At 46.1% G+C, this 16132-nt stretch overlaps 1 protein-coding gene across 5 annotated transcripts in view; it reads left to right on the top strand.

Moving 5' to 3' along the window:
* ASTN2 (astrotactin 2) overlaps positions 1-16132 on the top strand; it is an 821466-nt gene that overhangs the window by 792586 nt on the left and 12748 nt on the right. For all 5 annotated transcript variants that reach the window (XM_036915513.2, XM_057498978.1, XM_036915512.2 and 2 more), the window contains 2 exons: positions 13546-13646; positions 15328-15511. In XM_036915513.2, coding sequence (XP_036771408.2) covers positions 13546-13646; positions 15328-15511 — 285 coding nt within the window. The remainder of the gene's footprint in view (positions 1-13545; positions 13647-15327; positions 15512-16132) is intronic.

Raw genomic sequence — 16132 nt, 5'->3', positions numbered from 1 at the left:
GTTTGGATTGATCACACAGTTCTCTTAATATTCTTTCATTCCTGGAGATCCTTTTATCTCTCTCTGTCTCATCTTCTCTATATTCCTGTTCTCTGATTTCTATTCCATTGACAGTCTCTTGCACCTCATCCAGTCTGCTCTTAAGTGCTTCCAGAGATTGTTTCATTTCTGTATTCTCCCTCCTGACTTCATCCCTTAGCTCTTGCATATTTCTCTGTACGTCCATCAGCATGGTTATGACCTTTATTTTGAATTCTTTTTCAGGAAGATTGGTTATATCTATCTCCCCAGGCCCTCTCTCAGGGGTTGTCTGGGCATTCTTGACTGGACCAGATTCTTCTGCCTTTTCATGGTCATAGAGGTAGTCTTAGGCAGGTGGCATGTGTGTCAGCTGGGAGAACAAAGTCCCTTCCTGCTTGCTGGTTGCCTTGCCCTTCTCTGCTGCCGGTGTCAGTCACCCGCACACCCAGAGCAGTCTCCGGGTTAATCCTCTGAGCCGCCATGGGCAGGGCAGCTGTCGGGGCAGCCCAGAGCCCTGCAGGGAGTGGCAGGCATGCCGGGTGTGCTCTCCTGCAAGAATGGCACCCCTTCATGCCCTGCCCCAACTTCCTCTGCCTGCGCCAGGTAGCTGTGCACCGGCAGCAGCCTCTGGGTCCGGCCGGGGCTGCTGCGTGCTGAGAGGAGACTCTGGGTGGCTGCTGTGGGCGGAGCCAGTCTCCAGCTGTTCTGCCTCTGTTGTGGGGCCGCGCCAGCTGGGGGGAATGAATGGCAGGCTGCTTATTGCTGTGAGGGTCTTCAGAGCTGCGTTGCTGCCCAGGGGGCAGGGGTGCTTGAATGGTTTTGTCCCGGATGGTTTTTTCCAGTTGTGAGGCCCCTGTCCCTTTAAGACTTTCAAAAAGCACCCACTTTTCTTTTGTCCCAGGGGAGCCAGCTGCGGGGTCCCGCTCACAGATTTTACTTTTCCATCTCTCTAATATCCAGTGCGCCATGCAATGTGTGTCTGTGCTCCTGGTGCAGATTACTATGGCTGGTTATCTAGCAGTCCTGGGCTTCCACTCCCTCCCCACCCTGATTCTTTTCCTCCTGGTGGTGATCTGGGGTGGGGGGAGTGCTTGGGTCCTGCCGGGTTGCGGCTTATATCTTACCCCCTTTGTGAGATGCTGAGTTCTTGCAGTTGTAGATGTAGCCTGACTGTTGTACTGTATTTTCTGGTCTCTCTGTTAGGCATAGTTGTATTTATTGTATTTTCAAAAATATATATGGTTTTGGGAGGAGATTTCCACTGCCCTACTCATGCTGCCATCTTGGCTCCTCCTCTGATCGTGTAATTTTTGACCTGTAGTCTAAATAATAAGATGTATTACATTGAATGACTTTCATATGCTGAATCAATCTTACTTTCACAAGATAAATCCCACTTGGTCATGGTGTATACTCCTTCTGATGCATTACTGGATTTGTATTTATAGGAGTATTTTGTTGTGTCTGTGTTTAGAATGGATATTGGACTGTAGTTTTCTTTCCTTGTGGTGTCTTTGTCTGGTTTGGTATCAGAGTAATACAAGCTTCATACAATTCATTGGCAGTGTTCTCCCCTCCTTTTCATGGGGAAGAGTTTGTAAAGGATTGGTGTTGATTGATGTTAGCATTTGGGTAGAATTCACCAGTGAAGACACTTGGTGACCCCTTGTTTTACAGGAAAAAAAAAGCAAGGCCCACAGGGAAGGATTTCCCCCAAGGGCACTCTATTGCCCAGGGGCAATGCCAGCGCATTTGGACCCAGATTAGCCAGTAGCTCACTGTGAGCCTTGTCTCCAGTTCTCACACTGCTATTGAGAGCAGGTATCATTGTTCCTGTGTAACCAGTGAGGAAACTGAGGCTCAGAGATGTGGTGTGGTGCAACTTGCCTGAATATTCAGTGGCTGAGCTGGAACTCCTGGCAAACCTTATGAAAAGCAAGGGCTTATTGCTTACAATACCCTCCAAGATGATTGCCTCTGCCCAGGGGTTTGATTTTCAGGAAGCACTGTTCCCACTTTATCTCACTTGAGTATCATGAATAAGCAAGATAAGCAAGGCAAGATTTACTCTCCCAACCACTGTTCTAGGTATCTTCCATGTTATTTTGTTCTTACAACAAACTTGGGGGGCAGATATTGCTGACTCCAGTGTACAGATATGGAACTGAGGCTCTCAGAGATGATAGGATCAGGAAATAGAGCTAGATACAAAGTCAGTCCTTCAGATTCCAAGTGTAGACTTATGCCTTCTCTCCACACCCATCCCTCCGCCTACAGGAAAGCACAGCTCCCATCAGGTGGAGACTGAGCTCAGCTTGAAGTAGGTAAGAGCCGTCCTGCCTATAGTGTGCCCTGACTTAATGTCCAAGAGTAGATCCAAGATGGTGACCTCTGCTTGGCCTCCTTTCCTGTGAGCTTGGCTTTGGCTAAATACAGTCTCAAAAGGCTTCATGGATGGAGAGAAAGACTTTAGGGTCAGCTGTGGGAGGGGGATCCATGTCAGTGCTGAAAGGGGGTGAGGGGCAGTGGTGTTTCTGTACTAAGATCTCTTCTTTGTCTAAAGTTGGGGACGTGGAGTTCATCCTCCTAATAAACTGTAACCTCCTCTGATCTATGACTCAAGACACAGTTGAGACCGACGAATATCTAATAATTCTATTTGGAAACAATACTGGACTTTGAGTTAGGAGCTTTAGGCCAGGGCCTGACTTAACTGCTATCTGTGCAGCTTTGGGAAAGCCAATTCAAATTTCTCTGGCTCGCTTGTCTCCTTGTGAAGTGGACTTAATGATACAAAACCCTTAGTTGTAAAGAGAGCAGAACACAAGTGTGTAAAAGCTCCCCCAACACTGTGTCTGATATGTATGTGGAATCTCTAAGGCAATTTCACTTCCATAATGACCATCTGGTGTTCACAGCCTCCCTGTGGGGTTATCGATAGGTATCAGAGACTCAGAGATGTCCAACCTTCTGACCAAAGCCCCATAGCTAGTCAACACCTAGGCTAAACCTACAAATCATGCCCTCTATCTCTCAAGGAAACCTGGTTCCAAGTTATGCTTTCCAGAAAAAAAAATGTATATAACCAAAGTCACTTAAACAATGTTGTTTTTGTCTGGGTTTCAGAGAGGCTGTCCGGTATATAATGAAGATTTAAGAAAAAGGCCACAATTTGCTTTAAAGACCCAGGAACATGAGTGGAAGTGGAGTGATCAGGCATCTCATACTCAATTTATTCCTTGACTTGGAACCATAAAATTAGTCTATGTCTGCTTTACCCTAAAACAACCTGTTAAAGGATGAACATCTTCCAACTGAGAACTGTGGTCACTCCAACTGTGTGTTATCATGCCGTCTTCTCCCTGAAAGAAGAGAAGAAGGGGGTGGGGGTGGGGGGAAGGTGGAGGGACAAGGGAGAAGAAGAAAAGGAAGATGGGTAAGAACAACTGCTTTAGCCAAGTTGGGTGCCAACCTGAATTTTTCTTGGCAGAGGGGTCAGGTCACACTTGCCAGGTAAATGAATGAGCTCAGACAGACCATTGGCGTAATGTTTGTGTGTTAAAATCCCTTGGTGCATTCACTCCTCTAAGGCTTTCTGGATGGGGACAGTAAGGATTGTCACCATTTTTTTGTTGTTGTAGAAAATGGGATTCTTGTAGGTAGTTAACAGTCCCTACAGGTTGCAGCTGACGGGGATCTGATGGCCTTTGAATGCATATCCAACGCTTAGTGCACTGTTGTGAAGAATGGACACACCCAAAGCAAACAGGGGCAAGAACACATTTCTAATGAAGTGAGCTTGTTCACTCTTGTTCACATTTCTTGCTCATCTGTGAACTCCTTAAAAACAAGGACCACGCTCTCTTCTCCATGAGCGCGTCTCCTCTGCTTAGTGGAGTGCCACTGGTGGCAGGCTCCCAGAGACTGGAGGTATCCTTGACAATCACTCATTCCTCAGTTGGGTATTGGAAATATGCTCAACATGCTTTTGATTGTAAATCAACTTACATTTATTTAATTTTAAATGTAAATCGCATAATCATTTCTGAGTTCTGGTGTTCTTCGCACTATGATTTTTAGGTAATGCTCACGTCCCAGTGAATGTGGGGTCTTGGCCCACAGAGCAGGAATGTCCAGTTCTGATTCTAGATTGTTGGTGCCTCTGCCTGAGCTCAGCACCAACACTGGTTTCCAGGCTTGGTCTTGCCCCAGAGCCCTCTCTGCTGGCTCCCCACTTCCCTGATTCCTTTCCCGATTCGCTCATACAGCTGGAGGGATTGAAGGGAGTGCAAACTGAGGGTGCTGATGTTTGGAGTCCAACCACAGACTGTCTCACCTTTGTCCCAGGCAGGGCCTCCCAATCGTCATCAGACTGGGTTGTTTTGAAAATAGGATCCAGGACTCGGTGCTTAATACCATTATAGTCTCTCTATGCTGGGTACTGGAATTAAGTAGCTGTGTTGGTAGAAAGCAAGAGTTGTCAACCCAAGTTGGGAGATAAGAATGGTTAGTGTTTGGTGCTGGAGAATAGGTGGGCTCCATGTGGAACAGAGCAGGCATCCATAGCAGCTCCAGGCTGTTCATTCTCAAACCTCATTTTGATACTCCTGGTCTAAAGGAGAAAAAAGATACTTTGCCTGGACCCAGCACCCAGCTCAGGAAAACTTTGGACATCCGAATTCTGGCAGCCAGTTCACACCATGTTGCTGAATGCCCTCATTTCCCAGGCTGGGAAACCAAGAGTGGAACATGGTAGAACTTGGCCAGGGCTACACTGCTCATTCAGTGTCTCAACTCTAACTGGAGTTCCAGATCTCCAGCAGGCAGTTGTGGCATTAGGCCTGGGGTCAGGAGAGCTGCATAAGCTTGAGTAAGTCACCTGAACTCATTGAGCCTGTCTGTACAACAGGAATGATTTCTAACCCTGGGATCCTATGAAATCATGTAAGCAAACAATATTATGTTAAGTACTGTCAAAGCTCTAGATCAGGGGTCAGCAAACTTTTCTCTAGAGGTTCAGATAGTAAATATTTGAGGCTTTGGGGGCTACATGGTCTCAGTTGCAGTTACTAAACTGTGCCACTCTAGTGTGAAAGCATCCACAGAAAATACGTTTTAAGAAAATAAGTGTGGCTATGTTCCATTAAAACTTTATTTATAAAAACAGACAGCAGACCATATTTAGCCCATAGTTTGCTGACCCCTTTCTAGATGTTTAGAAGTTGTTATTACTGATGACATAACAAATGACCCCAAAATTTAGTGGCTTAAAATGACCGTTTCATTATGCTAATGGATTCTGTGAGTTGGGCATTCAGGAAGGGCACCTCAACTTGGGCTGTCTTTGCTCTATGAAGTCTGAGGCTTCAGCTGCAAGGATTCAAAAGCTGGGGATGACTCAAGTGCTCGGGCCTAAATTACCTGAAGGTTCCTTTCCTTGTGCTGCCAGGATCTGGGCTGGGAGGACCTGAATACCAGGCCTGCTAGGTGCCTGAGGTAGCTTCTCCATGTGGCCTGGCTTCCTCCCACCAGGATGGTCTCAGGGCAGTTAGATGTCTTGCATGGAGGCTCAGGGCTCCAGTGAGAATGTTTCAGCAACCAAAGCAGAAGTTGTATGGCCTTTTATGATCCACACTCAAAAGTCACACAGTGCCCCTTCTGCTGTGCTCTGTTAGTAAACACTTATGAACCCATTGGCATTCAAGGTGAAGGGCATAGAACCACCCCCAACCTCTCAATGGGACCAATGTCAAAGAATTAGGGATGGCTTGTTTTAAAACTGTTATAGAAATGATTAGTAATTCAAACACATACACATATTGAATAATAGTGAATGCTTACTTAGCACTTACCATATGCCAGGCATGGTTTTGAGTACTTTATTTCACCAACAACCCTTTGAAGGAGATAATATTATCATCCACACTTTAATGACAAGAGACAGTGAAGAACAGAGAGGTTAATTAACTTGCCCAAAGTCATGAAGATAGCAGGTTGTAGAACCAACATTTGAACTCAGTAGTCAGGCTCCAAAGTCTATTCTAACCATGACACACCCTGCTTCATTGTGATTTTAAAAACAACAATGCTCTTTCTACTACCGAAGCAGAGCTGGATTAAGAACCTGAGTTTTTGGATTGCCAGGTGCCTAGCACTCTCCCTGCCAGCAAGAAATTACAAACATTGTTTCACATCTACTCTGAGTCCAGAATATTGTGTGCATCGTAGGTTGTCCAAGGGAAGAGGTACGGTACTATTTTAATCATAAAAAAACTAAAATATAGGTAGAAGGGATTGGATTCTGATTTAATTCCTACAAGGCCACTTTGAGATGGAACTTTGGTCCCCATTTTACAGATAAGGCAACCAAGGCCCAGTGGTTAAGTTGCTACTTGCCCAGGAGCTGATAGAGTCTAGATTCAAACCCAGAGCAGTATGACATGCAAGCCCGTGCTCTTTGCCATAGACTCCAATGGAGGAAGATCTGGAATTCAGACCAATTCTATCAGAGGAAAAAAACCCTCAGTCCCTAGAAGGTCAGATCTAGCCTCCCTCTCAGAGTTTATTGCAGAGCCAAGGAGACTGAGACCAGAGAAGGGCAGTGCAGTGCCCCTGGCCATCCAACTCCTCAGACCCAGAGCTGGCCCGGGGCTTGGTGTTTTTCCCACCACCCCTGACTGCCACACTGTGCTGGGAATAGCAGGGAGGAGAGTGATGGGGGTAGGGGGCAGTTTGAACTGACGGGAAGTTGTTTGCCAAAGCTGTGTCGGGGGAAGGAGCATTTTACAAGACCAGGGCCTCTGGCCTGGAAACATCTGTTTCCCTTCAAATCAGCGAGGAGACTTTTGCCTCCCCAGAATGCCTAAATCATGTGGCGGCCGGGGAAGAGCAGGCGTTGGCCTGGAGACTTCAAACGCATTCTCCGGTGCTCTCTCGGGGACCTGGTACTGATGCGGCCTCTGGGGCTCTGTCCCTGCGCTTACCCCCTGTCAGATCCGTGAGAAGCTCTCACCGCCAATTAACTTCTCAGTTTCATTCTCTCGCCCCTGCTGCGAGGGGGGTCTGGGGGCCTTGGATGGGACCAACAGCAGCTTCCTCTCCACCCAACTCTCCTCTAATTTCCACTAGGACAACTTGCTCGGGGTGGGGGCAAGACTGAGCCTTGGACAGTGGCATAAAACTAATACTGTTGATGATAATATCCACAGCTCTCTCTCGAGCGTGCTAGCGCATGCCAGGAGGCATGGTGAGCACCTCCGTGCCCCATCTCATTTTATTCTACCACCCAGTGCCATGGGTTTTAATGTCATGATTCCCATTCTACAAAGTGAGTAAATTGAGGCAAGGCCTCACACAGGCAAAAAATGGGGAGCCAGAACTTAGCAGCAAATTGCCTGATGGCAAAGCCATGCTTCTGCCCATTCTGTTATCCAATCTCCTTTCAACCTAATCACCTTTTGTTCATTTTACAGATGGGGAAGCTGATTTTCAGACAAGGGAACTACCACGTCATAGTCAGGTCATTCATTCAGACTGTCATTCCTGCTGGAAAGTATTTGCTAAGCCCCATGTGACTTAGATGTCTGAGCCTCAGATGTAGGTGCATAGAGATGGGCTGAGCCATATTCTGGTCCTGAAGGCACTCAGATAGTCATGTGGGCAAGAGAGAAATGTGTGGTCACTGACCTATTCATGCAACATGTGCTGTGACAGGACACCCTGCAGGGAGAAAGGCTTCCCAGAGGACATGAGGTTTGATTGATGCTCCAAGGGCAAGGTGGGAAGGGTCAAGTGGAGAAGGGGGAGGGTGACCCAGATAGAGGGTGCAGCCTGTGCAAAGGCAAGGTGGTGGGATCCATGTTCTAGAACCATCAGTAGTTGAATTTGATTCTACTGCAATACAAAGGAGGAGGCAAAGATCGGTAAACAAGGCTGGATCTGTGGCCAGACATTGAGTCTCAGTGATAGAGTGCTGTCAATCAAATGAGCACCACGGCATTACACTGAGAGCCCATGATAAGGAGTTTGGACTTTGTCATAAGGATGATGAAGAAACATTGAAAAATACTTTGCTTTTGCGTAGTCAGCCCCAAGACACTAACCCATACATTGAAGTCCCAGTACACTAAGACCATATTGCTTTAGTCATCCAAGATCTCACAGCCCAGTCTGTGAAAAAACTGGGACAAGAATGCAGGTTCTCAGCCACAATGGCCAGTGTTCTTCCCCCCAAAAAACAAGGTCCAAGGAAGGAATGACAAGGGTTTGAGCCTGGAACTCCAGGTTCTTAAATATCTCATGGTGCTTCATCCTCCGAGCCACCTCTTATGATAAAGGTCTCTCATAGCTGCAGTTGGGCCTATGACAACCAGTTGTACAAGAATCAGGATAGTGCATAGGAGGAGCAATGCAGGAGGAGCAATGCAGGAGGAGCCAGGAAAGCCAGTGTCCTTACTTTAGACTCATTGTTAGTGGGTCCTTGTGCAGGTGCCTTTCCTCTCTGAGCCTCAGTTTCCCCACGTGTCACATGAGGATATGGAGTTTGGTGATGGCTCAGTTCTAGTTCAAATTACCAGTGGATCTCAGCCTGCCTTCACAGGCAGAGAGAAGGTGAAAGAGCTGAGCTGAGGGCAGCTGGCAACCCTCTTGATCCCCTAAGAAACACCGAGTCCTGGCTGTGCTGCCTCCGTCTCCCTCCTGCCTTTCACGCTGTGTGGGTGTGCACACGTGCCTGCTTCTCAGTCTCCTTCTCTTTCTCGCCTCCTTCTCCACATCAGGGGCCGCCACTTTCTTCCCCTCACAAAGAGCCCCTCCAGGCCCTGCCTATTCCCCTAACAGCTTTCAGATGTGTCTCTGGAACAGTTCTACAATTACAGCTGAGACAGGCAGAAAGCGCATGGCCTCGTGACTTTTGACCCAGGTCTGTGAGGTTGACATCTTCCTCTTTCTCCACCCGTCTGCCCCCTCTGGCAGGGTGGCCTGAAGCCTCCATCCTGAGGCCTCCCCTGACATATTCAGTTATTTTAATAACACAAATAGAAGCTACTTTCATTGAGCAGTGATTGGACCAGTCCTGTTGCAATCATATATCATTGCGTTCTGAGAGCCAACTTGTGAGAGATGGATAATTTCAGCCTATTTTACAGGTACAGAGAGTGAGGCTCAGAGGAGATGAAATGACTTCCCAAAGACAGCTCAGCCAGCAACTGGGGAAAGCAAGGATTCTACCCTGCTTTTTAAACTTGAAAACCTGAGACTATTTCTTCCAAGCATGCTGTTATTCATGCTGACTTGGCTAAGCAGAGGGGTGACCCCCAAAGCCCTTGGTGGAGGAAATGTAGCAGAAGCACCATGGGCACATAAGTGGCCAATGGGAAAGCAGTGTTAAAAATTTTTTCCAACTCCTCATGTTTTGAGGCTCATTCACATATCTCAGTCACTACAGCCTTCCAGTTTCCCTCAGTTGAAATGTATCTCCTCCTCTTCTGCTCCAAGAAAGCATTTTTTAAATTGTTCCCTTGCTCTTTATATGGTTTTTATAAAAATCTGCAACTTGCAAGCCACTTCTCATGTATCACGCCATGTAATCCTTGAGCCAGCCATGTTCTGTCTCTGCAATTATCTCCATTTTGTTGATGCAGAAATTGAAATTGGAAAATGAGATGTGATATGCTCAAGTTCGTTCCTTTACTCAGGTGTTTGCTGAGTGCCTACCATATACCTAACACTGTTAAGTGCCAGGGAGCCCGGCTGCAGCAGGCCCGCTCTGGGGGCTGCAGGCTAGGGTTGCATCCTGCCTCTGCCACTTCCTAAGTGGGCTGTTGTTTAGGTAGGAAGTGCTCACCCAATGCTACCCCGTTCTGTCCTTACCTCCCTACTCTGCTCCTTGCTTATTCTCACATCCTGGATGTTCTTTCTGATCTTGCTTCCAAGCCCCTCTGCAAGGCTTCCCAGTCACAGCTCACCTGGTATAGCATGTATATTTCACATTCATCCACACCAACCTGTGAAGTGGGAAGCTGCCTGCCTCTCACAGATACTCGAAGCAGAGAGGCGAAATAAGCACAGAGAGGTGAAGTGACTTGACTGAGGTCACAGAGAAAGGCCGAAGAACAGAGTGTGGACCCAGGCCTGGCCACCTCCAAGACCAGGCCCCTTCCTCTGTTACTCACTGCTTCCCTTGACCAAAACAGTACTGGATGCAGTCAGTGCTAGAACTGAGCTCCACTCACAGTGCTGAGATATGACAGGAGAGAGAGAGAATGCCCACTTCACAGTGCTGTCATTCTCACACCAAAGGTGGAAGCCAAAAGCCCCAGAAAGCAGATGAATGGACTGTCTGAAAATGAGACCAAAATACACCATGTGTAGGCCTCTTAAGACCTGTATTTTAGACACAGGCCCACATTCCTTTACCCTTACCAGCACTCCAAGCCAGTAATGAAAGATAAAAGGCTGAGACAGGCTTGATAAGATAGTATAGTGCAATGTGGTTAAGGACACAATCTTTGGATTCAAGCAGACCTGGTCTCCTGTTGCTATTTACTTGATTTGTAATAACAGGTCTATTAGTTGACCTTTTTTGGAACCAATGCCCTTATTGGTAAAATGCAAACAACCCTGGTACCCAACTCATACAGTATGAGTGACTGGAATAATGCATCTAAAGGACCCAGTACCTATGGGCACTCATTAGATGATGACCATGCCAGTGTGCAGGACTCCCTGCACTTGAACTGACTTTTGCAAGGGGAGACTTATTTCTCCTGTTTCACATATGAGGAGACTAAAGATCAAATTCTGTACAGCCTGAGGCCATACAGCTAGTGTGCACTAGAGTCAGGATTTGAATGGATGCCCACTGGCTACAAGGCTCCTTGCTCCCTCTGCTTCCTCACATCATGCCACAAGGGCTCTGGGTGGCTTGATCCCTCCATGGCCCCTCACCCAAGCACCCTAACAGTAGTGCTAGGAGGTATCTCCATGTGCCTGTCATGGGCCCAGTGGCAGTGTCCCATAGCAGCAAAGAATGCAGAATGTATATGGCTCTGGGGCTTGCTGCCAGCTTGGTTCATGGCGTTGTAAACACAGGCCTGGCACAGCTGGTTGATGAATTATTTTGCACACCAAGAATGCTGACTTCCAATTGCTTATTATTCCAACTGGGGAAGAAAAGACAGGATGGAACCAATGCACTGTCTTCATTACAATGAAACTCAGAATCAATACCAAGGAATATGCTAGGAACACATTCTTGGGATGACATGAGTACTTTTCTCAGTCCTTTAAAAGTGACACTGAGTTGTTTTTAAGAAGATTTTCACACAAAAGACAACAAATGACCTTTTCTCCAGAAAGATACTAGCTTCTTACTGTGACCCGTTTACCAAGACGTTCTGACCCATGGTACCTTTTGTAAAGACAATCTTTGGGGCGTGAGGTCATGAGGTATGAAAGCTGGGAAGTCATGAGGTACCAAGCCTGTGTAGATTACCAAGTTCAGACCCTCTAGGCTACTGAGTGGTATTGCTGGAGCAACAAGATGACAGCTGAGAGCAAAGCACAGGCTTTAGAGGAAGGCAAAGTATGTATGAGTCTTGGCTCTTTCATTCTCTAACTCGGTGACTTTGGACAAATTGCCTAATTTTGTTTTTTTTATCTTCAGTTTCTTCTACTGACAGATGGAGATGATGAAGGTGATTATTTTAGCAGGTTTTCATAAAATTAGAAAAGCATAGGAGATGTCATCATCTCAACATACTTGGAGTTTGTCAAGTGTACCTAGTGGAATTATATTTGTACAGAGTTGATATCCACAGACCCTTGGCCAGAAGACGGTAGCTCGTGGGTTAAATGTATGGGCTTTGGAGTTAGACAAACCTAGGCTTAACTTGCCAGGCCCAGTAATTACTATGGAGTCCTAGGCAAGCTGCTTCGTCTCTCTGAGCCTCATGTATGAAATAAAGAGAGTAACTGTAGCTATCTTTGTAGGATCATTTGGGGGAATTAATAGTGGTAATGAAAGTCAACCTGCTTTAGCTCAGTGACACCTATTAAGGTCTTAGCACATAGTAATTAATTTTGTACAACCAACTTCTATTCGTTAAGTGACTAATATGTGCAGATAATCCAGGCTTACCATTCTGCAACTTGTCAATCATAGTGTTACATCCATTTTATAACATGAGCTAAGGTGAAGGGTTGGGGAAGGAGGAAAGGAAAGAGGGGCCCTGGACCTCAGTTCTCCTACTTGACCCAGCAAGCCCTCTCCCGCCTCCACTCTGCTGCCTCTACTCTGAAGGCTACTGAAGGAGGCTGCTTGACCGAGACAGGACACTCGATGTCTCACACTTCTATTCAGTTTGTTACTGGCCTCCAAGGCTCACCTCCTCTTGAAAGTCTTCTCTGCTACATAGACTTCATTTAAACCACAGAACTTAAATCTGGAGGTGTGAAGGTCAGAGGGCCTTCTTAAGAAGCAGAGGGCTTTAGCTCAGTACTTGACTGAGCTCAGAAAACATTGTGAGCCTCAGGTGGGACCAGAATCCATCAGGTCTGTAGTATCCCAGTTCTCCACTTCTACTGCCACACAGGTTGTCTGCTCCTCCCAGTACAGCGTAGAGCCTCAAGTGACAACAGGGAAAGGCAGGGCCCTGCCTTATGCCTAAAGGACCTCCCAGACCTCCCAGCATGGCCCCCTCAGTCCACGCCAATCTTCTACCTCATCTCACTTTGCTACAGCCGCACCAGCTGCCTATTCCTCCAACAATCTGGGATCCTTTTTTCCTCTGGGCCTTTGCACATTTTGCTCTCCTGCCTGGAATGTTCTTCCCCCAGGTCTTCCTCCCATTAGCTAGTTCCTTCTCAGCTCAAACCTCTCTACAGGCAGACCTTTGTGGATAAAGCTGCCTGAAGTACCCACATTCCCCTCCACATTTGTCTTTTTCCACATTATTGTTATAGACTCTCTCACATTCACCATTATCTGATGTCTTCTTTACTTTTTGATTAGCTTTATGCAGGTAAGGGCCTTGACTCTCTTGGTCCTCTTCATAATCTTAGCACCTAAAATAATTCCTGGAATATACTTAATGTTTATAAGTATTTGTTGAACGAATGAAGGAAGGAATATGCAAATGAGTATATCTAGTCATACAAGATAGCACTGGGGTTCTCTTTTTAAGCTGTGGACTCAGGCTGCTCTGTCCCCTGTAACTGTGAGACCACAGAAAGACTCATAATCTAAGTCTCAGTTTCCTCACTGTTGAAATGCAGGTCATAATAACCCTCACCTTCTAGGCTTCTTTACTTACAAGTTAAGAGATAAAGTGCAAAGTGCCCAGCAGGCAGTTGGTGCCCAATAAATCCTGTATACTCTTCTTCCAAATCATTTCTCCTGCACCATAAACATCCCTGAGTTATTTTAACCATTATTCCTGTGCTTTGATTTGTGTTCCTCCATGCAACATCCAGGGCTTTCTCTGAAGTCACAGCCTGGTGCTCTGTTTCCTTGCTGTGCCCCAGGTTCACTCTGTATGCTGTGGATACACGAGGGAGGCACTCGGAGCTCAGCACGGTGACCCTGAGGACGGCCTGCCCACTGGTGGATGACAACAAGGCCGAAGGTAGGTGATGCATGTCTTCACTTCCCAGGTAACTCGCACATTTCCTCCAAGTTCTGCACCCAATAGTCATTAACCACTGCCGCTTTCCCACCGCACATGTGTGTTGGTGCAGGCGGAAGAAGTGAAGGAACTAAAGGAACAGGAGAAACAATCAAATCAGAATACAAAGGAAATTGAGGTTAACCAGCAATGTCTTTGCCACTGGAAGGATTTGCTCCTCTTTTATAGAATTTGTCTATGTCCTGACTAAAAGCAAGGAAGGGTGGAGAGTCAAAGTACCGTGGTCACAGCCTGCCCTTTAGCCAGTCACTGACTTCCGTCTCCGTCTATGCCAGAGCTGGCACTTGGTGGCACCTTGGAGACCACTTCACCCTGCTGGGCCAGCGCCAGATATCAGTAGCTGACCACAGCTCACGTTCCCATCTAGCTGAGGGGCGGCCTCAGAATCCTCAGCTGTCTTCAGTGACTATCAGTCTGACTTAGCATGTATGATTCAACCTTTTTGCTACTCCTGGCCCATGAAGTTGGAAACATCAGGCAAAGCACCTGAAAAAATAGAACCAATCCATCAGATCCACCATATGCTCATTTCTTGGGCAGTGTATAAACACTGTTTCTGCATCAGGACTGACAATAATGTGATGGTAGCTCAGGAGTCCTGGTGGTTTGATTCAAGTTCAGCAAATATTTTCGAAGAGCCTTGGTACAAGGAGTACAGAAGAGGCATGTTCTTCACCTTTTAGGAATTCACGTTCTAGTGGGAGAGAGAGAGATTTCTGCAAATGGCTCAATAATAGGCTTGATAATAAATGTGTTGTGTGCTACTGGATCAGAGGAGGTAGTGAGCTATTAACTGTCAAGGGTGAGGGGTTTGAGATGGTTTCCTGGTAATTTTTTATTATTATTATTTTAAAATAACACATGCACATGGTTAAAAACATAAGAAAAATAAACATCAGAGTAGAAAATACTGCAAAGTAAGTGATCCTCCCATTCTGAGCCCAAGTCCCCCAGATTCTCCTAGAGGCAACCATTGTTAGCAATGACTTGGAAACATACATAAATTTTGATCAGTCATCAAACATGAAAAATGTGTCTTCTATTCAAGAGAGAGGCTCATGATGAATTTAAGTTACATCAGCTGGTTGGAGTGATTGAAGAAGTAGAAATTGTCATGAATAGCAAGCAGAATAGTCTGGATTTTCTCTGAAAGATTTTTGACTAGAGACCTATAAGACCTGATCCCAGAAATGTGTTGGGAATATTACAGGGGGAAATAAAGTAGACTGTTGAGATGAACCCAGGATAGTTTATTGAAGCCTCTGCACTTATTTGGCATTTTCTGTTAAATCAGGGGCACCAAGAATAGGTTGATAATTAAGCTTACAAACTATGAGCACTCACTTTTGTGCCAGGCCCTGTGTTGAGTGTGTTACATCTGCTTTTTAATTTAGTCCTTCCAGTGTACCTCCAGAGTAGATCTTGTTATCTCCAGTTGATAGATGAGGAAACTGTACACAACTAGTCAATGACATATGGAAGATAGGGTTAAGTTTGTCTGTACCCGAAGACACACACGTGAACTTCTGTGTGAATATGCCTTTCTTATTGCAAGGCATGTTTCCATCCTCATCTTTTCTTACTGTCCAGTGATCTGTGCCCTGCCCTTCTTCCCCTTCAGAAATAGCTGACAAGATCTACAATCTGTACAATGGGTACACAAGTGGAAAGGAGCAGCAGACCGCCTACAACACGCTGATGGAGGTCTCAGCCTCAATGCTGTTCCGAGTCCAGCATCACTACAACTCTCACTATGAGAAGTTTGGCGACTTTGTCTGGAGGAGTGAGGATGAACTGGGGCCCAGGTATGGGTGTGCAAGCATGAGTAGAGTGGTGAATTCTTCTTGCCTCTACTTGACTTGACTGGACCCTTTCTTCCATAAGGTGAAAATGGGCTTTATCAAATCAGTAAGGGTGGTGGTTACCTTAGCCGTGTCAGAGTTAGTGATGGGAAAACGGGCAGGAGGCATGAATGGAATTTTAGCTTCTTGGACTCCTGGAATGTCAGATAAGGGAGAGACACCAGTGCTCTTTCCATCAGCCACTCTCCTTGCCCACCTTCCAACTTCAGTTTTAGAGATGAAGGCCTGTGTGTCCTAAACCAAGGCTGTAGATGCAAATAATACAGGGTCATGGCTCCTAATCTGGAGCTCTTCTCATTCTTCCACAAGAAACCTGCATTTTTTCTGGAATAAAGTATATTAGTAATCATGACTAAGTACATTCATAAATTCAGTATATACTAAGTCATGATTTTTGTCCATCAGTAGTAACTATGCCAAAGCACTATTTTAGGTGCCATGGAGGGCTCAACAAAACTCAGATGCAGTCGCTATCTTCTAAAGCTTTGTAAAGTAGGATATGAAGTGGGGACTGCATTTCGTGGCTTGCACCTAGCAACATTCATTCATCCTTCCATTTACTCA

The sequence above is a fragment of the Manis pentadactyla genome, chromosome 3, assembly GCF_030020395.1.
Source record: "Manis pentadactyla isolate mManPen7 chromosome 3, mManPen7.hap1, whole genome shotgun sequence".
NCBI classification, from domain to species: domain Eukaryota; kingdom Metazoa; phylum Chordata; class Mammalia; order Pholidota; family Manidae; genus Manis; species Manis pentadactyla.
This window is presented reverse-complemented; position numbering and strand designations above follow the sequence as displayed.